The sequence below is a fragment of the Dipodomys ordii genome, unplaced genomic scaffold (assembly GCF_000151885.1).
Source record: "Dipodomys ordii isolate 6190 unplaced genomic scaffold, Dord_2.0 Scaffold25, whole genome shotgun sequence".
NCBI lineage: Eukaryota > Metazoa > Chordata > Mammalia > Rodentia > Heteromyidae > Dipodomys > Dipodomys ordii.
In genome coordinates this window covers 8,883,198-8,910,266 of record NW_012267241.1, presented here as the reverse complement: position 1 = coordinate 8,910,266, position 27,069 = coordinate 8,883,198, and the positions used below count along the sequence as shown (strand labels likewise).

The window sequence follows — 27,069 nt, the reverse complement described above, 5'->3', positions numbered from 1 at the left end:
CCTATGAATGAAAATCTTTTCTATCTCAATAATGTGTCTTAATATTTAATAGAAGTGATGACAGCAAACATGTTTGTTTGGTTCTCATATCAGAAACAAACATTCCTGTCTTCATTGAAATTGTTGTTTGCTATAGCTTTCATCTTCATGTGTTTATAGAATTTCCCTGAAGTTAGGTATGGATGCTCAATTTTGGAAATTCTTTTTCTTCCTCTGTTTCTCTTTTTTTTTGTCATGGGGTTTGAACTGTGGGCCTGTCCCCCCAGCTCTTCAGCTCAAGGCTAGCGCTCTACCACTTTTGAGCCATAGCACTACTTCTGGTTTTCTGGCAGTTTATTGGAGATAAGAGTCTAACGGACTTTCCTGCCCGGGCTGGCTTTGAACCACGATCCTCAGATCTCAGCCTCCTGAGTAGCTAGGTTTATAGGCGTGAGCCACCGGCACCCGCTTCTCTGTTTCTCTTTTTAAAAATAAATTTTATTTATTTTTTTCAAAGCTGATAAACCAATTTAGCATTTCCATAACCAAAATCAACTTCTTCATAATGTATTGTCTTTTTGCATATCATTGGATTCTATTTGCTAAAATTTTGTTAAACATTTTCAGTAGTTTATGAAGGTTATCACACTTCAGTTTTCTTTCCTCACAATGGCCCCATGTTTGTCATGTAATGCATCATAGAAGTAATTCTTTCTTTACAAATCTCGAATAGTTTGTGTAGTGTTGACATAACTTTTAAAATTTTTCATAGAATTCTCATTTAAAGTCAACTGATTCCAATGATTTTTGCAAAAAGGTTTTTAATTGCATTTTAGTAGTTATTAATGAGAATATTTAGATGATCTATTATAGTGGTTATTAATGAGAATATTTAGATTATCTATTGTTCCTGGACTTTCATAGTCAGTGTCTCAGGAAATTTATCCCTTTATTTGGTATTTCAAATTTACTGGCACAAACTTTCCATAATATTGCCTTATGATGTTTTTAATAATCATAGAAACTCCACTTATGTTACTTTTATGTTTCTACTGCTGGCAATTTCAGTTTTTTCCTCCTTTGTGCTCTGCATTGGAATGGAGCATTCTGGAAATTGAACAGTAAATTGATGATTTTATATTCCCAAAGAGTCAATTTTTTATTTCACTGATTTTCTTTGCTATTCTTTTTTATCACTGATGTTCACTTGTATTTCCTTCTTTCTACTTATTTAGATTGTATCTCCTCTTTGGTTTTTTTCCCCTCTGAATATTGTTTTCAGGCTTATAGAAACACTGTTTGACCAGACCACAGCCGTCTTGAGTCATAATTATTTTGATTGCCTCTGAGTAACTTTGATCTGTTTTTCCCAGCAAACTATAAAAGAAAACCAAAACCATTAGAGTATATGTAGAGTTTTATGACCCAGATCCTGATATTATGGGAGCCAGGACATTCTTGATAGTAGCTTAAGATAATGAGGAACATTTCTGCCAAGATGTAATCACTCTGGTCCTGACTATTTTATAAGCTCCATTTCTGACCATCTTGGTATTAACTGGTCTTGCTGCCCACAATCATGCCTGTGAGTGAGGCCCAGTAAAGTATACTCTGGATCTCCAGTCTCACAGCTCTTTATGGCAGATGCTCATACGTTGGGACCCAGTTTTTCAAAATAATTATTTCCATAAAGTTAAGTGTGCTTTTAAAATTTTCATCCAATTAAAACTAGTTTCTGACTTTCTTCTGATTCATCATGTCTTTTCTTTTTAAAAAAATTTTGTGGGTTGTGGGGCTTGAACTCAAGACCTGAGCACTGTCCCTGTCCTTTTTGCTCAAGACCAGTGCTCTACTACTTTGAGCCATAGCTCCACTTCCAATTTTCTGGTGTTTAGTTGTAGATAAGTGTGTCACGGACTTTCTTTCGCTGGGCTGGCTTTGAATTGAGATCCTCAGATCTCAGTTTCCTGATTAGCTGTTACAGGTATAAGCCCCCAGCACTCAGCTTGATTCATCTCTGACCAGTGGGATACTTCAAAATATATTATTTAGCTTCCATTTACTAAGTGTTTTCTAAGTATTTTACTTTCATTGATTTATGGTTTAGTTTTATTTTGATCAGAGACCATATTATCACTTGAACCCTTTGAAACAAATCTTGCTTAGTATCTACATTCAGTTGAAAATAATGTGTGTTTTGTACTTTTGGATGGAGTGTTGTATAACTAATTATATCAGTTTGTTGATATTGCTCAAATTTTTATGCTTTCAGTTTTATTGAAAGTTGCATTTTGAAACTTTGCATCTTTTTCCACGATTTTATTTTTAAGGTATTCATTTTATTTCAGTGGGTTGTTCAGAGGTAATATACAATTGAGTCTTGCTTTTTCATCTGTTGTCAGTCTTTCATTTTAATAGGAGAATTTACTATTTCATCTATATTAATGTGAAAACTGGTTGGATATAACTCACAGTATTTGTCTTCTCAGATCCATCTGTTGTGTTTTACTTCTTTTGGATTCATTATTTTTTATTTTGATTCCACTTTGATTTTCCATTTCTTTGAACTAGCATACCTATGTGGTACACAGGTTTCATTGTGATATTTCTCTACATACATGCAGATATATTTCCATACAAGTGCTCTGTATATTGCGTATATGTATGGAAATAATCCTACCATGTGGTGGGAATACTTTTTCACCAGACATTTTTCTCTCTTGAGGGTTTTCTTTTCTTTTTTGTAATGCAGTTTTTGTAGCTGTAGATTCTTTTTTTAAAAAAGAATTTGTTCTTCCTTTTAAAATGATCCTAATCATGGGTTGGTGTTTTTCTTTAAAAAGTGTTGAAATGTTATGTGTGCAGCACAGATACTTGATAATTCATCTTTTCAGTTGTATGTGGTGTGTGTGTGTGTGTGTGTGTGTGTGTGTGTGTATGTGTGTTTCAGTCCTGGGGCTTGAACTTAAGTCCTGGGTGCTGTCCATGATCTGCTAATGCTGTACCACTTGAGCCACAGTTCTACTTCTGGCATTTTTTTGAGATAAGAGTCTTATGGACTTTCCTATTCAGGCTGGCTTTAACTGCAGTCCTCAGATTTCAGCCTCCTGAGCAGCTAGGATTATAGTATAAGCCTCCAGCACCGTCTATGATTAATCTTTTCTATCCTACTTTTTTCCACTTCTTTCTAGAGATTAGCCTTTGCCACTGGATGTTACTTTCTTGGAGTTTTATGGTCTTTTGAAGGTTTTTTTTTTGTTGTTGTTGGTTGTGGGGTTTGAACTCAGGGCCTGGGGGCTGTCCCTGAGCTCTTTTGCTCAAGGCTATACTCTACTGCTACAGAGCCACTTCCAGTTTTCTGGTGGTTAATTGGAGATAAAAGTCTCATGGACTTTCCTACCTGGGCTGGTTTTGAACCATGATGCTCAGATCTTAGCTTCCTGAGTAGCAACTAAGATTACAGACATGAGCCACCAGTGCCTAGCCTTTAGAAGTGAGTTTTTTCTTTTTTTTTAAATAGCTATGTAAAATATACACATAGGAACAATATATTATTTTTAATGTTTTCTTTCTGGTTAAATAGCTTTGTGTTTCATGTGTGTCTCACAGGCAGCTAAGAAAGAGCATGCAGCTATCATTCTTTGGAACACTACATCTTGGAAACAGGTGCAGAACTTAGTTTTCCACAGTCTGACTGTCACCCAAATGGCCTTCTCACCTAATGACAAATTCTTACTGGCTGTTTCCAGAGATCGAACCTGGTCATTGTGGAAAAGGCAGGACACAATCTCACCTGAATTCGGTAAAACAGCTTTTGACTGGGAAAGTTACTAGTGAAGGAGTTATATCTATCATAGACACATTAAGCAGCTGTATGGTAAAGAGAAATAGGCAGCAAGGTGAGGGCAGAGCCCCATGCTGTGATGAAGCCTTTCAGTTTTTGGATAACTGAGGGAGACTTAGGCTTCCGAGTAAGATTTAAATAATTACAAGTGATTTGTGGCTTACTTCTTGTGATTATATATTCAGGATGGCATGTGTTCAGCAGTCTCAATATATGTTTAGACATTTGCACGTAGAAAATTAAATTCTGCAAATAATTACAGAATGTCATCACTAAAACAGGTGGCTAATGCATTCTGAGCTAGGATTTTATAGGAGTGAAATAATGAAAATATTACCAAGAAAACTTGTAGTGGAGTAGTTTCTTCTGTCTAAACTAGTTTATAAATGTAAAGAGATTTTTAAATTAGGACACTTATGGGAGACAGTTAGCTTTTCCTACCCTTCTCTGTCACATTAGGAAAGGCTATTTAGGCATGTGTCTGGATGATGTGACCCTGGGCAGGTTGTTGTCTGCTCAGATCTGGCATATATTTTAAAAAAGAAAAGAATGAAGCTTTTATTGTTATCTCTATATACTATTCCCCTAATTTCTTCTGGTTCCTGAATTTTAGGGAACATTTAAAATGTGTTTATTTCACTTAAGCTTGAATTTTTCATTATACATTGATATGATTTGTATTGTATCTGATCCATCAATATTTCTATTCCGTTGAGAATAGGGAATATCTAGGAATTACAAAACATGCTCAGAAGTATGTGTTAGCATAGATTACAGATGTTCCCTGAAATCAGATGGTTTAACTTAGGAATTGGTCAACTTTGCAGTAGATGAAGTGACATGCATCTGGTAGAAACATAGTGACAACTTTTGAATTTTATCTTTTCCTGTGCTAGCTATATGAGTTCATTGCTGAACAATGGCAGCACGCTGCAGCTCCCAGCAGCCTCATGATCACAGAATAAAGAACCAGCTCTCTTCAATGTGTTGTGTTGCTAAGCATTGATGTCTGCTAGGTTGTTATACTAAATGCATTTTTTATTAAACGGTATTTTTACTTTTCAGTTGGTTTGTCAGTGCATAACACAATTGTAAGTTGAGGAACATCTGTATTTTCCTTCTCATCACTAGTGATTTCCTGACATACAATATTTTTTAAAAATTGCTGAGCATTGGTGGCTCATGCCTGTAATCCTAGCTACTCAGGAGGCTGAAATCCTAGGATCACGGTTCAAAACCAGCCTGGGCAGGAAAGTCCATGAAACTCTTATCTCCAATAAACCACCAGAAAACCAGAAGTGTTACTGTAGCTCAAATGGTAGAGTGCTAGCCTTGAGCTGAAGAGCTAGAGGGACGGCGCTCAGGCCTAGAGTTCAAGCCCCACAACTGACAAAAAACAAACAGTGCTATAAGTAACATATATACCATTTTTTGTGTCTTTATGGATTTTAAATTAATGAATCTACTCCCTTTCTTTCCTTATAAGCAGTTACATGTTACAGGTTTAGGCCATATAAAGTTACCTTACATTTAAACCTTACAAAGAACATTTTTCTTAAGATCCTTCTCTCCCTTCTTTCCTTTCTTTTTTCCTCTTATTTGTGTCCTCCCTTCCTTTCGTTTCAGGCTTCTCTGAGAAGCATCAATTAAATTCTTTTTTGGCCATCTCTCAAAACTGTTTATTGTCAGTCACTAAAGAGTTGGCTGGTCGATATAGAAGCATCCCCTACTAGAAGAAAAGCTATGTGTGTACAGACTTGTGGTGAGGGGTCAGTTGGAAAAGTGAACATATGGAAATCAATTACTGATTGTACAATTCATTTGGCACTTAAGCAGGACTATCTAAGGTAAAAAGTTTTTTCTGCTTTTTAAGTACTGTATACATGTATTTTTCAGATCCAATTTTCAGTCTCTTTGCCTTCACCAACAAAATCACTTCTGTGCACAGTAGAATTATTTGGTCCTGTGATTGGAGTCCTGATAGTAAATATTTCTTCACTGGGAGTCGAGACAAAAAGGTACTTTTGAAAAAACTTAATATATATTTCAAATGTAAATTAACATTTTTGCAGGTATGATTGAATAAAATACACAATACTGTCTTTCTGATATAACTTTTTTGTGTGTATTCCAGTTCTGGGGCTAGAACTCAGGGCCTCATGCTGTGACTTTTTTTTCAATCAATCCTGGCATATTATCATTGAGCCATACCTTTACTTCTGGCTTGTTTGCTAGATACTTAAAAATAAGACTCTCATGGGTTTTTCTGCCTATGCTGGCCTCAAACTGTGATCCTCTGATCTAAGCCTCCTGAATAGCTAGGATTATAAGTATGAGCCACAAGTACCTTGCTTCTGATATATATAAAAGCTTTTTTTGCTTGTTAAATTGAACAGATATAGTTCTTTGAAATATTAAAAATATGGGGTGAACTTTTTGACATGTTTCAAGGAAAAGAGCAGAACTTGCAAAATAATTTCTGGTTCTCTGATTCATATTTTCATAAATTTAAACACTTTTCTATAGTGAATATTGCTACATAAAAAATTCAGAAATAGAAGAGGATGGACCATGATCCAAGACTGAAAAGTCAAAAACAGCTAGTTATTTTTTATTTTTTAAATTTTTTTAATGTGAGTCATTAGGCTTGACCTCAGACCCTGGCACTGTCCTGAGCTTTTACACTCAAGGCTAATGCTCTACCACTTTGAGCCACAGTGCTACTTCTAGTTTCCTAGTTGTAATTGGAGCTAAGAGTCTTGCAGACTTTCCTGCAAACCCCAATCCTTAGATCTCAAACTCCTGCCTAGCCAGGATTACAGGTGTAAGTCACTGGCACCCAGCACTGTTTATGCTTTTAAACATGACTTCTCTTGTTCTCTGGGAAATGTTGAACTTAACCCATGTTCTTCCTTCTGTTTTCATTTTCTTGAAAATATCTTCTCTTTGCATTTGCTACAAACGAGAGGTTTTAAGGTAGCTTAGCATTTCTTTTTTCTTCTAGTCATACACATGGTACAGATTCCTCGATCAAGGCTTGTTAGAGGCCTTGGTGTCATTTGGGTTAAATACTTTAGTGCCAATCTCTCAGTCATCTTTCTTACAGGCAATCACTTCTATTTCTTTGCCTTTTTCTTGGTGGCACTGATTGATCCATGCTGAGGAAACAGCACTGTTTCTGCCCTCCATAGTCAACCCAACAGAAAGTGGCCCAGTCACAGCTCTCAAGGATCTAGCAAGGGTGAAATAGGCCAAGAGGTATTTGCCGCACATTCTTACAAATGTATGTGTTTTTGCTGGCTCTGCCAGAGGCTTCTGCTCAGAATCTTTCTTTAGTCCATGTTTTACAGCCATTGCCCATTTCACTTCCCTTTCCTTTTCTTTGTTAGAAGTAACATACCATGAGGCCTGAGGTTCCAGAGAAGCCTCAGGTCTGTGAGGAATATCAAGGCAATGTCCTCCTGATGAGTGATGTAGAGGAGGAAGTAGAGATTTGATGGGTCTCCATACATTTTGAGTAACCTTTTGGGGACGTATATGTGCCTTCCATGAAGACATGACTGCTAGAATTTCACTGGGTCTGTGGGAAGGCAGTAGGTCAACACACTTAGGTAGTTGAGGTCTTAAGACCTGCCACAATGTGGCAGATACCACAGTGATGCTTGAAATGCCCTGAAGTTTTGAAGCAGCACACACAAATGTAAGAGTTACAAATTTGACAGGAAAGTCTGTGAGACTCTTATCTCCAATAAACCACCAGAAAAACAGATGTGGCACTGTGGCTCAAGCGGTAGAGTGCTCGCCTTGGGCTAAAAAGTTGAGGGACAGTGCCCAGACCCAGAGTTTAAGCCCCACAACTGACCAAAAACAAAAACAGAAACAAAGAAACTACAGATTTAAAAGTATCAGGGCAGGTATTTTTCACCATGCTATCAGAACTCATACTTACATCGAAGTGTTGCAAGAAGAAAACTTTACAAAGTGATCTGTCTGTCAGGTGGTCGTCTGGGGTGAGTGTGACTCCAATGATGACTGCATGGAGAACAGCATTGGCCCCTGCTCCTCAGTCCTGGATGTAGGTGGGGCTGTAACTGCTGTCAGCGTCTGCCCAGCATTTAACTCTTCCCAAAGGTCAGTCTCTGTGTGGGGCCTGGTTTCATATTTCTTTGAAGAGGACTGCTTGGTTTGTCAATATTTTAATTCATGTGCTCACTTTGCTTCTGAGTTGCTATTGTTTTCCAATACTTAGGTTTCTTATAATAATTTTTAAGTTGATAGTACTCAGTGATTCAGATAGCTGAAATATATATTGGTGTGATTGAAGGTTCTTATTTCACCAACTATAGAATCATAGTACTTTCTTTGTTTAAAAGAAAAAGTCCTTGTGATAGAACAGGGGTCCTACTAGTCAGCTGAGAAAGCACTGACTCATGGGTTTTTCCAGCCAAGACTAGAGGAAAGCCTGTGTTCCTTTTCTGGCTCCTTGAAGACACAGTGGAGCATCACAGTGTATCCTGGGCTGACATCTTTAAGTTGGGGACAATTCCATATAACAATTATATATAACAACATTGTGATGTTAGAGAAGTGATGGAGATAGCAGTAATTCATGCTCAATTAATCACTGTTATTTCCTTCTCTTAAAACAGATATGTGGTTGCAATTGGATTAGAATGTGGTAAGATTTGCTTATATACTTGGAGAAAGACTGATCAAGTGCCAGAAATAAACGACTGGAACCGGTGTGTAGAAACAAGTCAAAGGTATTTGCTTTGTGTTTTTTGCTTCTATCAGATTAGATTAGATAGATTAAATAGAGGTGTTGAGTAGCAAATTTAATGCCCTGTTTTCATGTAGAAAAGCACATATCTGTATCTATCATGCTTGTTACTAATAGTGTTACTTCTTAAAATTGATAGTTGTTATAATGTAGCACTATTTTTTGCAATTTGCTTGACCAACTTGCTTGATTGCTTTTACAAACACAATCAAGGTGAGGGTAGTTTTATCAAGGGTTTTAGAATTTGAATACAACAGATTCTTATATTTTTATATATACTGGTGTGATATTTGGAAATAATGTAAATTGTGCTTTGTTAGCTATATTTGTAATTGAATACTTTATCTCAGATACTATATGGCATAGACTTGGAACATTCCTTAAGGCTCCTATGACTGGCTGTTTTTAAGCACAGGTAGTGCTTTCTGCCCTAGGTATCTGGACATAGGTATGCATTATTGCACCCAAGTTCTTCTATTGAGATAGAATATAACAGACTTACCTGCCTTAGCTGGCCTGGGACCATGATTTAACTCCATTCACCCATGGGTGTAGGATGACAGATACATGCTCCCATGCCTTGGAATTGTTTGAGGAGGGATCTCAAGGGGTCTTGAGAAGGGCTTCCTTCTGATCTCATCCTCCCAAGTAGCTTGAATTACAGGACAGAGCTTGAAGTAAAGCACAGAGGTCATCTGTAATCTACTTTTATACTCCCCTTATTCTGTCAGTAGGTCACTAGTATTATTCTAGATCACCCATCCCATGTTCTGAAGCTTCCTCTCTTTTTCTTCTATCTGTATTATATAATTTAAGATATAATTCCATATAGCAATACAGTAATGCAGAGTGAATGGCTTAATGGAGAGATATTTGTGAGCATATGTCTTTTTCAAGCTATTTCATCTGGTGAAGTCTGTTTTCATATCAGCCAAGCATGTTTGTATACCTTATAATTATTGTGATATATTAAAATTAGATTCTGCTTTTTTTGCAAGGCAAGCGTTCTACCACGGAGCCACCTGCCCAGCCCATCTGCTTTTATTATTGTAGCTCTCATGGTCTTGCTCCCATCTCTTTGTTAGTGACGTTAGCAGTTGAAATAGTTTGTTCTATTTACTTACTGAAGATAGAAATCCTTTGATACTACATATGCCAATCATTTGAAAATTCTTTTCTCGCCAGGCTCCCCTTACTTCTCTTTTTCCTCCTTTTATGTTGCTTATATACTGCCACAAAGAAGCCAGAAGTCTGTGGCTCAAGTGGTAGGACACCAGCCTTAAGTAAAAAAGTTAAGGACAGTGTCCAGGCTCTGACTTCAAGCCCCAGTATTGGCATCAAATCAATCAATAAATACAATTAAAATTGAAGATCTCATGGAGTTTTCTACGTGGTTGGCTTCAAACCACAGTTATAAATCTTATCCTCTTAAGAAGCTAACCCAATTTTTCTTTTTATCTTGAGATTACATTTGGTGACAGGAGCTTTCAGCATCTGAAAATGTAAAGCAAATTGTGGTATTGTTTCCAGTGTTTACTACTTTAAAACCTACCTGGAGCTTTCAGTTCATTTTGTTTTGGGGATGTTTGCAGGTTAAGTTTATAGAGGATGTTGTATTTTCATGGAGATTTATTACTGATCTTCATTTGGTAACAATCTAGACCTGTCTTTTAGTGGGGAAAGGACTATCAATATCATATACTGTAGTAGTCATAGTGAAGGCCAAGACTCTTACATGATATAGTTCATTCTGTTATCTCATTACTCAGTGGTAAAAATGTGTGTAGAAGTCAGTTCATCTCACAGAGATGTCAGAAAGATAATCTAGAATATATAATAATGATGAAATTCTCAGAAAAAGATACAGTATTGTTATCTGAAATACTGGTTTAGTTATTTCATAAATTAATCACTAAAACAACATTCAACAGAAATTCAGTGTCTGTTTCTTGCTCTTTTTGGTGTCAAGGGCAGTAAGTAAGATATTTAGTCTGATCATTTTAAAAGTAAATAGAGTAATATATTTTCCAAGTAAAATAAAGTTGCTAAAGTATTGCTGATGATATTAAAAATCAATACACTTTAATTTTTTTTAACTAATTACATTAGCATATGGGAAAGCATCTGGTAAAATATTGTGTAGTTGTGGCCTACTTTAATTCTCTGTCTTGATTTCAGCCAAAGTCATACACTTGCTATCAAGAAATTATGCTGGAAGAATTGCAATGGAAAAACCAAACAGAGTGAAGAAGAAGATGGTGACTGGCTCCATTTGGCAAGTTGTGGTGAAGATCACACTGTGAAGATATACAGAGTTAACAAATGTGCACTGTGATGGACTCAGAACCACACACAATCACTGTTGTATTAAAACACTCATGTAAATACTCCACCTTTATCTACTTCAAGATTGAATTGATTTTTATTTGTGAGATAACAATGATCCTATTTGAGAGCCTTAAAATCTGATGAAAGCTAAGGACTCTTTTCTGATATGTAAAATACACACAGATATCCAGAACTTTGCTTATACTTTTCTGAGATTCTTTGACTTGCCTCTGTGTGTCCCAGAATAAGAACATTTTTTTTTCTTCCTGACCAAATTTGCCTGGTTTTGTGTTCTTTTGGGGCCTTTTCATTTGCCTCCTTGTCTTAATCCATTTTGTGTTGCTATAACAAAATCAGGCTGGATACTTTATAAAGAAAGGAAGTTTATGAAATTCAAGAGCTATGAAGGTCCAAGGGCCTGGCCCTGGCATCTCCTCTGTACTAGTGACAGCCTCATGGTAGATAGAATCACAGTGGTTTTTCTTCACATGGTTAGGCTGATACTCAGAACAGTACCTTCTCATGAGAACGCACCTCAGAGATAAATTATCCCTGTTAAAAAAGTAATAGTTCCTCTTACAGGCCTTATTACCTCCCAGTAGGCCTCACTTCTTAAAAGTTCAGGCATTTCTCAACATGAACATCACCACATTGAGGACCAAAATTCCAGTTCATGGAGCCTTTGAGGAACACATTCAAACAATATCCTGACTACAGCATTCTTTTTAGGACTCTTCACAATTATTTATTGTCCTCTTCAGAGGAAAGATATGGAAAATAAAAAAGGAAACCAATATTATTTTTATCATAGCATTCTTTATAAACACACCACACCCAGTATTTTAACTGTCTTGACCTGTTCTTCCTAGTATTTACATTCTAGAAATTTGTCATGTTGTCCTGTTCTTTATGCTATAAAGGCACATGGATTCTTCTTTTAGGGGTTTACTTAAATACAATATCCTGACTCTTAAAATGATAGATTTAATTGCTGAGAAATGAGTTCCAGGTCATCTGAATTTATGTGCTGGATAAAGCCAGGAGAATGCAGGATGTATGTTCCCAGGGAGGAGGTAGAGGGAAGAAGAAGGCAATAGAAACAATGTTGGGTGTGCCGGCTGAGGGTTAGACATAGGTCAGGACAGATGGAGATTAGAGATTGGGCTTTGTATAGGGAGAAGTTAGGGGTGATGAGAGTTTTCAGAGGTATCCTGGAACTGCTGTTAAAGTGGCATTTGCCTCACTGGCTGGGACACAGTTACTTCTGGCATGTTGAACACACTGAAAGAAGGCAGGTGAGGATTTTGTGGTGGGATGCCATGGTCTAGCATGTATTTCTTCCAAAGGAGTTTAGTCATACTTTCTAGATGGAACTTTCTTTTAGTACAGTAGGAGTATTGTGTGAGTTTAATTACATATGTATTACATCAGTTATTGTTGGCTCTCTATGGGTTCCACATCCATTGATGAACCAATCATGTATTGAAAATGTTTGGAGAGGAGAAAGTTGAATCTTTTCTTAATGTGTGCAAACTTTTCTTGTGGTTATTCTCTGAAAAATGAAAAACATAGCATTTATACTGTAATAGGTAATATAAATCTTAAGTTACATGCAAATACTACAGCCTTTTATATAAAGGATTTGAACATCCTTGGAATTAGGCATCTATCAGATTCTGGAATGAATCTCCCACATATGTTGAAGGACTTTGTTGTTGTAAGGTAAATCATCCCAGAAGCCACATTTTAAAATATAGAATACTGGAATTAATAGGCTGCAGGCCGCCAGTTGTTACAAAGGCTGCAGCACGCAAATACATACAACACGCAAATACACATAACTAGTAAGCATGCTAAAAAGGAAAGAAATGGGGCTGGGAAGGTGGCTCAGTGGTAGAGCCCTTGCCTTGCATGCATGAGGCCCTGGGTTCGATTCCTTAGTACCACATAAGAAAAAAGCCAGAAGTGGTGCTGTGGCTCAAGTGGTAGAGCACTAGCCTTGAGCTGAAGAGCTGAGGGACAGCGCCCAGGCCCAGAGTTCAGGCCCCACAATGGGACCAAAAAAAAAAAATGGGAAAGAAAATAACAAAAACAATACCAACAAGCCAATTCAGCTCCAATGGAGAGCTGAATTGGAACTCCATGATGGTGGAGATGAGCCAGGACACAGGACACAATCACAGAGACACAAGTGGCATGAAGTCCAGTGGCTAGGTTGGTCGGGGCCTAAATAGGTTGGCAAAGGGGGCAGATCCTCAGGAAATTCCTAGTCCTAGGCACTGGACTGACAGATTCAGTAACCTATCAGCTGAGTGCCTGCCCCTGCCTCCAGGGGTCGGGCATGCCCATTACCTGGGAGGCCATGATTGGAGGGGGGGGCAGTTTCCTTCCCCCAGCATGAAGACAAGATGCCAGACCTATAATTCACCATGTGGCCAATATGGCACCAGCCAGACCTGACCTTACTTCATTATCAATACAAAAAAAAAAAATCATTGAGTGTTTGATTAGCATTCAGTAGAAAGGAGGGAAAAATTCATATACATATGTACACATATATGTACAGATACACAAATTTACACTAATACAAAAATGTACATATTTATGTGCAGATATCTACATATACCTATATATATATATATATATGTACATATATACATACGTATCTATGGGCTGCTTTATTCTTAGAGTCTGAATCTTTTGAAACAATCCACATTTCAAGTCTATTCATGTGGCTAGGGCAGATGGACAATTTAGTTCTAGTCTATATTCTTGCCTTATTCCCTCAGCTGGAGGAGGGGGGGTGGTGTTAATGAGCATGTGTGTACCAAAGCAATGAGTATCTGAGCTTCCCCATCCTTAGACTAGCCTGTCCTACCCTAAAGTACCATCTTCCTGCTTATCTGCTAAAAACCTGGCCTACATTGGCTCACGGGGCTTTGTTGTGATTCCAGTTCATGCAGGATCCCAGAGCAGATTTCAACCACCAACTTAGTCCTTTAGAGCCTTTTCCAGCATATAACTCAACCAAGCTGACAATTTTCTAAAGTTGTTCCGGAGCATCTTTATCAGTAATCACTTGTGAAATGCCATTCAGTAAGTGTTCACATACAGAATCATTTTCCCATTTACATTAGAAATCTTGGCAACACTAGAATCCTAGACTGTTTAGAAGAGACCTTCCCTTACTGACCTGTTCTCATTCTCTACTGAGCTACTCATATGGTTCATGAGAGACAGTTTCAGAATGCTGCAGATACTCCTGAAGTTCTCCTGGAAGGCTGGTTAAAAACAGATTGCTGGGCCTTAACTCTAGGGGATTTGCATTCAGTGGGTGTGGGGAGGGATGCTGAGACTACACTTCTTCCAAGTTCCACTTAATTCAAGTTGTCTGCTGGCTGGCAGCATCACTGGTACAGGACAGCACCATAATTCTCAGGCCTCAGGCCAACCTCATAAATATACTCCCCATGCGTAGGACTAGGAATCACGGAACAAACCTCAGGTGGTTGTGGTGGACCCTAAAGCTCTTGGGAAACACTGCAACACAACTAATCCCTTAATCTAGAACATAGGCCATGCCATGATGACTACCACAAGTGTGTGGCTCCTGAGGTCACTATCTTCTAGAATCTTTCCCCCAAATAGGCTTTTATTATTTTTTTGTGTAATACTTGTAATAAATCCCAGAATCTATAATAGCAAAATACCCCATGGACACTAGCAGAGTACTAGGAGCAGGGTACTCTGTCTGCTTTTTTTTTCTCGGTCATGGGGCTTGAACTCGGCTTGGACGTTGTCCCTCAGCACTTCAGCTCAAGGCGAGCGCTCTACCACTTGAGCTACAGCACCACTTCCAGTTTTCTGGTGGTTTATTGGGGACAAGAGTCTCACAGTCTTTCCTGCCCGGGCCAACTTTGAACCATGATCCTCAGATCTCAGCCTCCTGAGTAGCTATGATTACAGGCGTAGCCACCAGCGCCCAGCTTCTATCTGCTTTTGTTGCTGCTTTATTCCTGGCTTCATGAGGTCCTTACAGATAATATAGGTTTTCTGGCCTTTATGACGATGGATCATCTTTAGCTCCTAGCAAATTATGGAAGTGAATTTAGACTCCTCTAAAGACAGAAAGGCCATCCTCATGCTATGCCTAGCCAGAAGAATCCTATTAGCAAGACAACCTGTGATGGCCAGCCCGTGGCTTTATTAGAAGGGAACCTGAGCGGATGGTGTCATCATTGATTAAGCTAGTCACCTTCACTGTCTCAAACTTCAAGGAAGTTTCTTGGAAGTCCCACACATTTCTGCCCACTCTCTTTGGCCAGAATTTAGTTTTGTGGCCATACTAAGCATGGGGAGAAGCTAGGAAATGAAACAATGCATTAAAAATGCTTGTCTGATACCCAAGATACAGTTAGACATCAGTCATTTATTTTTGTTGCTATTCTGTCCTCTTGGTGTCCGCTTTCTCCACAGGCTTTTCTCCCTCACTGTCAAGGTTATAAAAAGGGAGCAAGCAGATCCCAAGATTACATACTTCCTTGCTGCTATCAATGGGAATAATCTCTAAACATGAAGACTATACTGATGGGACCATTTCTTAACTAATCACGGTAGGAAAGAAAGTCACAGTGAGTGGCTTGCCCATCTGAGCTAACGGGCTGTGAGATGACCTGCTCTGGATCTGGACGCAGGGCCAGGGACCTCATGGTTGGCTCTGTCCAAACCAAGAGCAGAGGGCCAATGGATACTGCATGAGCAAACAATTCAAGTTCAGTATAAAGCCTAAGCATGAACATCAGCTGGCTCCCCTAACCCCTCTTTTCCTCCTTTCCCCTTCTGTTCTTTCTCCCTTTATTTCCCCTTTTCTTCTCTTTTTCTTTCTTTTGGTGCTGGGGATCCAATCCAGGGACTCGTGTATGCTGGGAAAGCACTGTACCACTGAGCTATTCCCTCAGTGTTAGAGTTTGATGAAGATGGTTTTCTTTTTATCCATAGCATCTAGCACAACATAATATTTGCAGAATGATATAAAAAGTTGGGGGCAAAGAGAAAGAGGTGAGGTGTTCCCAGAGAAATGACCAGGGAGAGGTTGGACTGGCTCAGTGGACCTGCTTCTGAATGAACTTAGGGAGAAACAAACTCAAGAAAACAACTTGAGGAAGCTGCTTGCTTTTGGATCCACCCATCCTCTCAGCCCTGTGGTCTGCTAGTACTGTTGGGGTTTTGTTGTCTTGAGCATTATGAATATTAATATAATGGATTCTTTTTTTCCAAATATGTCATAATTCCAAGCTGTCCTTTTAGCTTCTATTCATTGAAAAGGTCTTGAATCACTCCAGGGGAGGAAGTTTTCAGGGCTTCTGGTCTTGCCTCTACTGGAGCGCATAGTGAGACTTAGACAAAAACCTGCTCCTCTGCGTGAACTTCCACTCCTTCTTCTGACTTCCTGCTGCTCTGATACTACAGGTTCTCCTGTTAGAGAATGTGCATTTCACTGTAGCAGGAAATACTAAATTAGTTTCATTATCTGACCAACTTGGAGCCTTTTTAGAAACACCCATCACCACACCCTGACAATTTGGCAAGAAGTTTGATTCATAATTGCAGCCCCCTCTACTTCCTTCAAGATTATGCCAAAAGGCTGGTCTACCCTTCTTCACCATTCAAGAATTGGCCATTAAAATCCAGCTGCCTTTCTCTGTGTCAACTTAAGTCACCATGCAGCCCCTAACCAGCACATTCAGTGCTATTCCTTCCACATAGCCTCTTAGTCCCAGATACTGTCAAGGTGTCATTCTTTGGCTCTCTTTTATCTGTGGCATGAGGTACAACCCTTTAAAGCCACTCACTGTGGTTTTCTCTAGCCTCTTCCCTCTTTCCTGAGTTTCTGAGGTGCCCTCTCCACAGCCCTCCAAATGGCTCCAACCCCAGATGCTCTGTCCTGGGTCTGAATCTCCATTTAGATATGACCATGTATTGGGGCTGGAGGAGTGGCTCAAGAGGTAGAGCACCTGTCCTGAGTTCAAATCTTTCAATGCAAAATGTCCAGATGGGAGCTTCATAATAGTCTCCTTCCATACACAGGGTCCTCCCCGTACTACTAATCTCCCAGTCGCAGCATCCTGAGCCAATCCTTCAGAACCTCCATTGTGCTTGAATCATTTCTGTATGGCTGGGTCTCAGCTGTACCTCGCTAGGACTTACAGCCATCTCTGACAGGCAGGCAGCAGTGAGGAGATGGCTGACACCCTGGGTGTCCCGGGTCCTGGCCACCGCGCAGGCTGTGGCATTGGGGCGTGGCCCACTTTCTACTCTGTTCCACCGGGACCCACTCCTAAACTCCAGGCTTGGGTCCTCTGCCAAGCCTGCAACCGAACTCCGCCCTCCCATCTGATCTCCCTCCTCCTGGTTCGGCGCTGCTGCCTTCCCAAATTCGGTTCCTCATCCAGTGCCTCGTCTGGGTTCGTCTTACCTGGTCTCCAGCCACACCGTTCTGCGCACCTGGTATCCCGAACCTGGGCTCGCGCTTGAGCTACTTACCGCCACTCTCCTGCCGCTGCCACCTCCCAGCCCCTGAATTTCCCATCTGTGGGTTCGCCAGGCCGCGGTGCGTGAGGACCCGCACCGGGGGACGCAGTCGCTCCGACCCGGTCGCCCTAAGTGCGGGCTGGAGAGCAGAGCAGAGGAGGAGTTTTGCCGGAGTCGGTGGCACCCCAGCTTAGCTATTCCAACCTTGATCACCCTCGAGAAACTTACTAGGCAGTGCACTCCTTTTCCTTGCCTGCCCTTGGTTCAGCTGCACTCTTGGCAACACCAAGTACACGCCCCACCGGGGCGCAGCCTGCGGGCAAAAGTCCCGCCCGCCCTCCCCAGCCAGGTCCCTTCCGGGGGTGCCGGGAGAACCCCAGGGTTTTGAATGCCCAGCAGGATCGGGCACGTCATCGCGTCTCCAACCTGCCTTCCCAGGGACGCCCGTACAACTTGGAGAACTTTGCAACTTTGCAGAGCAGGTGTCTCGGTGGGCGGGGTGCAGCTCTGAGGGCTCCATTTGGGAGGTTTCTTTTTTTATTTTCTAAGACAACAAAATCGGACGCTCGTTCCCCTTGTCCCCAGGTGGGAGGAAGTCGGACCGAAGTGAAACTCGGTGAGGCAGCGCACCGCTGCGGGCCCGGGCGAGCCAGTCCTCCCGGCGCCGCCCCTCGGCCCTCGACCCGAGTCCCCGGGCCGCCCGCCTCGGGGGCGCGGTCGGGGCGGAGTCGCCTCTCGCCCGCCCAGTGCGGTTCTCGGGCAGGCCGGGCCCGGACTGCGCGGCGGCCGGCGATCTCGGACCATGGCTGGCCCCGCGGCAGATCCCGAGGCCCAGCTGCTGTCTTTCCAGCGGTTCCGAGCCTTGAGCAAGCCGCGCCTCGCCTACGGCTACGGCTCGCGCAGCCTGAGCCAGCTGCGGGAGAGGGAGTTCGGTCGGCTGGCAGGTGAGACGGGCCGGCGGGGACGCGCGTGGGGGTGGGTGGGTGGGGGGTTATGGAACCCACGTGGAAGCGGCACTGTCTCCTTTGGGAGGCATTTTAACTGGAGAGAATGGGAGGGATGTGTCCACAAGGCGGATTCATGGTTGTGGGTGCCCGAGGTCCCAGGCCACTCGCTTAGTGCTCCTTGAGTTTGGGAGTGGGTCGGGAGCGAAGTGGCCGTTCCTTCTCACCTTGGCACTCCTGCTACGGTCAGGGCCTAGGATTCCCCGCACCCCCCAACCCCCCATCTGCTGCGCTGCGATCCCGGACTCTAAAGGCCCCGACGCAGCCAGTTACGAAATTCAGGATGTTGCGCGTTCGCTCCGATCGCTGCCCCAAAGGGCCGGAGTGGTGGTGCGAGGGCGGCCCGCGCGCAGCGCTGGGACTCCGAGGCTGGACTGCCCGACAGGGGCCGGGCAAAGGATGCACTTGGATTCCCTTGGGATGGCCCACTTGGAACTTCTGCATTGGAAGCCACATTTTCTTTTTTTAAGTTCTTTCCCAGAACAACATGCCCGAGGCTCTTCTTGGTAGCGACCGGAGAAACTAGCGAGCTGTGCCATTTGCGTTCTGAGTGGCAGAACCTGCTGCCTGAATTGCCAATCAAGCTCGATTTGCCCGTGGCCCGACGCCAGCCCACGGCTTCAGGTTCAGGACTCGGCCTTGGTCTAGGGACCTTGACTGGAGGGATTTCACTGAGCCGCAGAACCGCTTGGTGGTGATCAGACGGGGGGGGGGGGGGCGGAGGGGCAGGGGCCGGCCCTGGGTTAGGGAACCTGGGTTTCTTTCTTTCAGTCGAATAGGGGACCGCTGACCTGTCAACGGGGCTTAGAGCTGCGGCCCTTTCCTGGTGCTGTGAATGCTATTTTGTGTGTGCGCTTTGAGGGTTTTGGGTCTTTCATCAATAGGTAGCGAGAGCCAGGAGGGATCGCCCCCTGGATCTGTACCTGCCTCATTATCACCACCCCATTCTTCCAGGTAGCAGTCAGCTGGGGACAGCCCCTCTACATTCTCTCTTTTTTCTCCTTTTCTAACCACGCAGAAAAGGAGTCTGATACTGACCTCACACAGGTGCCGAGGGGGGGAGGGAGGGGGAGGGGAGAGGGACTCTCACTTTCCTTTTCTGGGAGCAAATCCCAGAGCCTGTTTTATTCAGTAGGTGATTATTTCAGCGCCACACCTCCCTCCCTAATCTCTTAAATCCCCTCCAGCTGGCTTCCTCCACCCCATTTGGCTGAAAAGTAAAGGTGTGTTCTGGGTCCCTCCCCATTCCAGTTCCAGTCTTTCCCTTGGAGGACAGAACTTGTTCTCTCAAGTGCAACTGAAAAATGAAGATGTGGCAGCCAGGACCCCAGAGTGGTCTTCCGAGCCCTTTAACATCTGTGCTTGTGGTAGTGGTGCGTGTCCTTTATTGAGTGCAATTCTCTGCAATGTGGAAATTGTCATTGTTAAGAAGACAGTGTTTCCTCTACTGAGCTGCATATTCAAAGCAAGTCTTATCAGAATACCAGCTACTTTTTCCCCTACTGGAAGTTATTATTTTTTGTGTGTGCATGTGTGTATGTGTGCATTCATATATTGGGGTGGTGCTGGGGATTGAAATCAGTGCCTGGGCTCTGTCCCTGAGCTTCTTTGCTCAGGGCTAACCCTCTACCACTTGAGCCACAGCTCCACATCCAGCTTTTTGATGGTTAATTGGAGACAAGCATCTTGTTGACTTTACTGCTTGGATTGGCTTCCAACCGTGACCCTCAGATCGCAGCCTCCTGAGTAGTTAGGACTATAGGTGTGAACCACTGGCACACAGCTGAAACAAATTTTATAAATTTATTTAAGATATATGACTATCAAAATGTTTAAAGAAACATGTGGCTGTACAAGTTCCTCATACTTGAAGAGGCTAAAGCAGGAAGATCGTGAGTTCAAAGCCAACTTAGGCTACATAAAGTATGCCTCAAAATAAAAACCAAAGCAAACAACAACAAAAAGGAACAGAAAACTAATGTTAGTATAAGAGGAAAAAAGAACAAGTGTTTTTGAAAGTATTTCATATGTTTTATCTAACACAATATAGCATAATTTTGAAACACATATTAATAGATCCATTTTAAGCTAAAATCATGCCCAATTTAATGAGTTAATGTTTAAATCCTTATTGATCTAATTTAGCATATAGACAAACTTTGCTCTACCTATTAGAAGTCATTCCAACTACCTTTTTGCTGAAATTAATACATTATTCCTAAAATTCATATAGAAATATAAAGAAGAGGAATGGCTTAAGCACTCTTGAGAAAGAACTACATTGGAAGATGAACACTTCTGGGCTTCAGAACTTACTACAAAATTAGATTCATCAAGACAGTGAGGTATTGGCATGCAAACAATACTAAAGATAGCTGAATTATAAGTCCAGAGATAAACCCATACAGTGATGGCCTGCTTCACATTGTATTAAAAAAATCAACTCAATATTGATCAAAGACAATATAAGAGAAAAAAGTAAATCTCTTAGGGAAAAAATAATAAGTCATCAGGCACTTCTTAGGCAATTATTTCTTATGACACCAAAAAATTCAAGTGACAATGACAATGACAAGAGAAACACTGAATATCAAAATAAAAAACACCTGATGGTGCATGCCTGCAATCCTAGCTACTCAGGTGGTTAAGATCTGAGGATCACAGTTTGAAACCAGCGTGGGTAGAAAAGTCTTAGAGACTCTTACCTCCAATTTGCCAGCAAAATGCCAGAAGTAGAGCTGTGGCTCAAATGGTAGAACACCAACATTGGGAGGAAAAAGCCAAGCAAGAGTGCCAGGGTATGGCATTTTCACAATTAAATAAAAATAAATAAGAAAGAAAAAAGAAAAAAAGAAAAGAAAGGAAAAGAAAAAAAACAGAAAAAAAGAAAGAAAATAAATAAATATAGGAGATGCATGCCACAGTTAAAAAAAAAAAAAAAAACGTGCTGGGGCCTGGAGTTCAAGCCCTGGTATAAAACACAGAAAAAAAAAAGCAAAAAAGGAAAGGTACAAAACACAAGTTCACATGAGAATTTGTATACTAATATTTATAATAGCATTGTATTAGACAAATAGAAGATAAATGTTCATAACTGGATAAACAAAATGTTGTATACTCACACTTTCAACCATAAAGAAGAGTGAAGTTGGATACATTTGCTATTATGTGAATGGATGTGATAGGTAATGGGAATGGAGATCAATGTAAATGTTCTAAAATTAGATACTGCTGATGGTTGGGTAATGCCATAAACATATTCAACCCTGCTAAATGGTATGCTGTGAAGATTTTGGTATATGAATTATATCGCAATAAAACTGCTCCTAGCAAACAAACCATCCTACATAAATGCAAAAAAAATTGTTAGGTGAATAAAAGAATAAATGTGTGGTTCACATTGTGTGTGCTTCATCTCAGAGTTTATTCCATGTCAGCACTTACAGAGTACTAGATGAGTGGCCAGCAGTTCTTTATTTTAAATCTGGGTTGTTGGATGCTGAAGCTACTTTCAACCATTTGTTATTATAGATAATGTTGCTTTGAATACCCTCCTATGCAGGTCACTTTATGAAAGTGTGGATATTTATAAGATAAATACCCAGAAAAGAAATGGCTAGTCAAAGAATATGTACTTTTAAGTGGCTCTGATATTGACAATTGGCTATTACATAAATAAGTGTTACCAGTTTACCCATTACCAGCCATGTGCCAATAGCTTGTTGCCCTGCCTGACACCCCTAATTTAGTATTTGCTAATCTGGTTAGCTGCTAGATTGCTTTTATCTCTCCAGAGGAGAGCCTGGGAGGGCTGTTCACCCTCTGGCAGCTGTGGTAGGATTGAGGGCTATGGAGCAGTTTGGGAAGAACAGAACCAGGGCTCAGCTTGTAGCAAGACACTCAACTTCCTGAAGAGGGCATGAGTCATGGTGGGAAATGGCTGCATCTTTATTAATCACGATGTCTGCTGGGCAACTCCTTCTTTGTGTGGGATGCAGATGCTGGTTCCTAAGAGAGCTGGCTAGTAAGGAAGGTGCTTGCAGAGTGAAGGTCATAAAACAAGCTGGGTGCTGGTGGTCACACCTGTAATCCTAGTTAGGAGTCTGAGATCTGAGGATCATGGTTCAAAGCCAGCCTAGCAGGAAAGTCCATGAGACTCATCTCCAGTTAACCTCCAGAAAATTAGAAGTGGAGCTATGGCTCAAAGTGGTAGAGTACTAGCCTTGAGGAAAAAAGCTCAGGGACAGCGCTCAGGCTCTGAGTTCAAGCCCCATGACCACCACCGACAACAAAAAGTCATAGAACAGTGGAGGGTAGGACCAGGCCTATACCTGCATTAAGAAGGACATATCTGGAGGCAGGATGCTAGCAGCCTGGTGTAATGTTGAATCTCTCTGAATAGGCACTGGTCTGGATCAAACAAACCAGATCTAGATGAAATGACCGGACAACTTATGAAAAGCATCCTGCTACTGTATTTATTGTCATTTCTCTTCTGGATATTTATTTTATAAATATCCACACTTTTGTAAAGTGACCCGCATATGAGGATATCCAAGGTAACATTGTCTATTATATGCAATGTATATTTATTGTTGTTGTTTTTCAGGAACTGTTTACCTTGATCATGCCGGAGCCACCTTGTTCCCCCAGAGCCAGCTCACAAGCTTCACTAAGGATCTCATGGAAAATGTTTATGGTAAATACAGTTCACCCACACTAATTTTAGCCACCTATATGCAGTTGATACATCTCTATTTAATTGTTTTGGATTAATTAATAGAAGCCAGGCTGGAAATGGTGGCACACATGGGTAATGCCAGCACTTGAGACTGAGGCAGGAGGATTGCAAATTCTAGGCCATCCTGGGTTACATAGTAAGACTCTTTGTCTCACAAACAAACAAACAGAATGAACAAGAAAGTTAAAAAAATCTTGGAGGAGACCATACTGATCATGAGTCAGGCAAGCACCCAGTGTTATTTTCAGTCACAATCATATATGATGCAAAATTCTGGCTCAGGGACATACGAGTCACTTCCAGCAGAAGGTGTCGTGTCATGAAAGGTATAAGAGACTGCAAATGCAGTCTTTGATGTTTGTGACTATATAGTGAAGCCGCTGTGTGATAAGATGCTGCTGTTCATTCATCCACCCACCCACCGATCCATTCCAAAAACGTTTATTGGGTCTCATGGTGTGTGCAGCTTGTCAATGTAGTGAACAAAATAAGCACAGTCTCTTCCTTCATAGAGACTTTGATCTAGTCTTGGAAGATCTTAAGTGATCTCCAAATAAATATAATTACCAACTGTGTGAAGGATTGTGAGCAAAGGTGCTTGGTATCAGGGAATCTATATTTGTAGTGCCAGCGGGGTGACAGTTCATATCAAGGAATTTTTTTTTTTGGCTATAGATGGGAAGTAGGAGGGTGAGACACAACTTACTGGAGCAAGAGGAGGAGAAAGCCTTTGGGCAGTGTCCACAATATGAGCCAAGGCCCAACAGAGGGTTCAGGACCATAGGAGGGGAGGAGAATGACAAAGGGGCAGTGTGCAGGTGGTTTAGGTAAAAAGAAGTCAAAACAAAATGGCCCTGCTTGTGTGAATGCACACATGTAGTCCTGCCCTGGAGATGTGGGTGTCTAGCCCCTGAAGCAAGGCCTTTCCAGAAATCTGGGTGACTGTCTGAGAACTGAGCATTGAGGGAGAAATTAACACAGTGAAGGGTGAAAGTGGGACAGCCTTAGTCTTGAGGGCCAATGGGATTCATGCATGCCCCCTTCATGACTTCATGTCTGGGAGGAGGAGGTTGGTGTGTTTCGGCAGGGCAACAGTGGTGAAGGGAAGGGCAGGGTAGCAGACAGGGACTAATTACATAATTGTTCATGGCTCTGTCTCATGGCTGGAGGAGTTTGTGTCCTTGGTTCTTAGAGGTAGTAGATAGAGCCTCTGGGCATTAGGTAGGGAATTTGTGAAAAGGCTCTTGGGTTATCCTAGCTCTTCTGAGATGCCTTCATACTTCTTTGTGTGCTAGTACTTGTACTTGCGCTCAAGGCTTGTGTACTATCCCTTAGCTTTTTTTCCCCTCAAGGCCAGCACTCTACCACTTAAACCACAGCTCCACTTCCAGCTTTTTTCTGGGTAACTGGAGAAAAGAGTCTCATGGACTTTTCTGCTCCAGATGGCTTTGAACTACAATACTCAGATCTCAGCTACTCTCATGAGTAGCTAGGATTATAGGCATGAACCACAGGTACTTGGGTATCCTTTTTCTATGTGTGTGTGTGGCAGTTCTTAAGGCTTGAATTCAGCCTTATATTCTCCCTGTAGCTTGTTTGCTCACAGCTGGCACTTCAGCAAGGCCTCCAGCTTCACCTGTTTTATGTATACGGTTGGATAATTTTGACACTTTCTCTGGGTGATGCAATGGCCACTATGAATTAGTCGGAACATTTTATTCCTCATTGAGATCTCCTACTCACACTTATGATTTATTCCTATTGCCTTTATCCTGTACCATCAGTGTATCCACATGATTGCCTTGCTGCTTGCTGGACATTTCATGTAAATGATATCATGCAACATGTGACCCCTGTGACCAGAGACTTTCACCTAGTATGATTTTTTTGGTGTGTGTGTTGGGGGCGGAGTGGGGGAGAGCAACACTTGGGGGTAGGAAGGAACTCATGGCCTTTGTATTTGCTAGTTTTACCACTTAAACCATGTCTTCCAATCCTTTTTGCTTTATTTTTCAAATATGATTTTGAGCTTCTTGTCTGGTGCCAGTTTTAGACCAAGATCCTTCTGCCTTTACCTCCTGTATGGCTGGGATTATATATGTATACAACCATACCTAGACTTTTTCTTTGAGAAAGGGTAACTTTTCTCTTCTCTTCTTTTCTCCTGTCTTCCTTTCTTTTTTCTCTTGTCCATTCATTCCTTCCTTTTGCTCAGAGAGGATGGTTTTGAAACATCATCATTCCATTTCTGCTTCCTACACAGCTGGAATTATAGTCTTGAGCCATCATGTACCGCACCCAACATGTTTTAGACACTCATTCATGATATAGCCAGTATTTCTTTGTTGCCAAACAATTTTCCATTATATGGATATAGTATACTTAACTGTTTACCAAATAACATTACTGGGCTTTTATGTGTTTCTAGAGTTTGGCTTCATAAATATAGCTATTATGACCATTTGTGTGCAAGTCTTTGTTCAGACTTGAGGTAGCTACCTAAGAATGGACTTTTGGGGTCATGTGATAGATTCATTAATTCTGGTACTGGAGTTGAAATCAGGTCCTTGTCCTCTTGCTTGACATTTTTCTCATGGCTAGTGCTCTATCACTTGAGACACGCTGTACTTCTGGCTTTTTGCTGGTTATTTAGAGGTAAGAGTCTCATGGATTTGTCCACTTGGGTTAGTCTTCAACCATGATTCTCAAATCTCAGACTCCTAAGTAACTACAATTATAGGCATGAGCTACTAGCACCTGACCTTATGTTTAGCTTTTTGAGAAGTCACTGAACGAGCACCAAAGGAGAGACTACAGCATGACTAAGGTTTTGTCTTTATAACTCCCCAGGGAACCCTCACAGTCAGAACATCACCAGCAAGCTGACCTATGACACTGTGGAGCAGGTGCGCTACAGGTGAGTGACAGGGACACTTGCCTGAGCGGGTCACCTAGGCGGATAGAATTCCTTTATAGCACAAAGGTGGTGAGCGTGTGTCAGCTCAAAAGCCCCATGTGCACCAGAGGACAGGAAGGTCAAGTGAAACATGGGACAGATGAGAAGCATCAGTTCTGAGCAGGTGTCACTGACTAGGAGTGAGCCAGGTTCTGAGGTCTTGTTTTCAGAAAGAAGACAAGCATTGCCACCTTGATTTTCCTTCCCACAAGGTGTGTTAGCAGTCATTTTGTTTTAGCCACATTCTCCCTCCTCCCCCTCTTTTTATAGCATTTGAATCTTATAAAGCTCCTTATCTTTTTCTGTAACAACTGGAAATGATTGTGGGAAATGATTTCCTGATGCTGTCCAAAGTATCCTGAACCAAGATGGTTTAGAATTATTTCACTTTTGAACATGGTGCAGTTTTACGACCAGGTTTAAAAACAATGTAAAACAGGAAGACAACTTAAAAATCCAAATGGAACTGGGGAGGAAGCACCCAGGAAAAGGTATTGTTAACTGAGACTCAGGCCCCTGAAGCTTTTGTCATGTCTGATCAGAGATGGAAGCTGGGAGGTGAGGTGACTATGAAACCTATTTGGAACCCATTGCTTCCCAGCACTTCTTCTTGCCCTACCCTAACTTCATGGTTGCAGCGAAGCTTATCTGGATGGTTTTTGAGCCATTAAGGTAGAGATATAGCTAGCCACAGGTAGATCATGTCTCTAATCCTAGCTATTCAAGAGGCTGGGATCTGGAAAATTGCAGTTTGAAGCTATCCCAGGCAGAAAAGTCTGAGAGCTCCCATTTCCAAAATAGCCAGCAAAAAACTGGACTGGAAATGTGACTGAAATGGTAGAGCACTGTCTGTGAGCAAAAGCATGAACAAGAGCATGAAACCTTGAGTCCTTCCCCCTAAGAAAA

The 27,069-nt window shown here is 41.5% G+C and overlaps 2 protein-coding genes across 5 annotated transcripts in view; both read left to right on the top strand.

Annotated features, from left to right (window-relative positions):
* Elp2 (elongator acetyltransferase complex subunit 2) overlaps positions 1-12,298 on the top strand; it is a 35,317-nt gene extending 23,019 nt beyond the window's left edge. Inside the window, exons 18-22 of one of the 4 annotated variants that reach the window (XM_013014913.1) lie at positions 3,589-3,781; positions 5,720-5,841; positions 7,821-7,954; positions 8,473-8,586; positions 10,782-11,004. In XM_013014913.1, coding sequence (XP_012870367.1) covers positions 3,589-3,781; positions 5,720-5,841; positions 7,821-7,954; positions 8,473-8,586; positions 10,782-10,938 — 720 coding nt within the window. In that variant the 3' untranslated portion in view covers positions 10,939-11,004. Of the gene's footprint in view, positions 1-3,588; positions 3,782-5,719; positions 5,842-7,820; positions 7,955-8,472; positions 8,587-10,781 lie in introns of those variants that run through there. The other 3 variants (XR_001175005.1, XM_013014914.1, XM_013014915.1) reach the window with 3 other exon arrangements.
* Positions 12,299-18,264: 5,966 nt separating this feature from the next.
* Mocos (molybdenum cofactor sulfurase) overlaps positions 18,265-27,069 on the top strand; it is a 46,260-nt gene continuing 37,455 nt past the window's right edge. The window contains exons 1-3 of the mRNA XM_013014851.1: positions 18,265-18,406; positions 23,076-23,165; positions 26,058-26,124. Coding sequence (XP_012870305.1) covers positions 18,265-18,406; positions 23,076-23,165; positions 26,058-26,124 — 299 coding nt within the window. The remainder of the gene's footprint in view (positions 18,407-23,075; positions 23,166-26,057; positions 26,125-27,069) is intronic.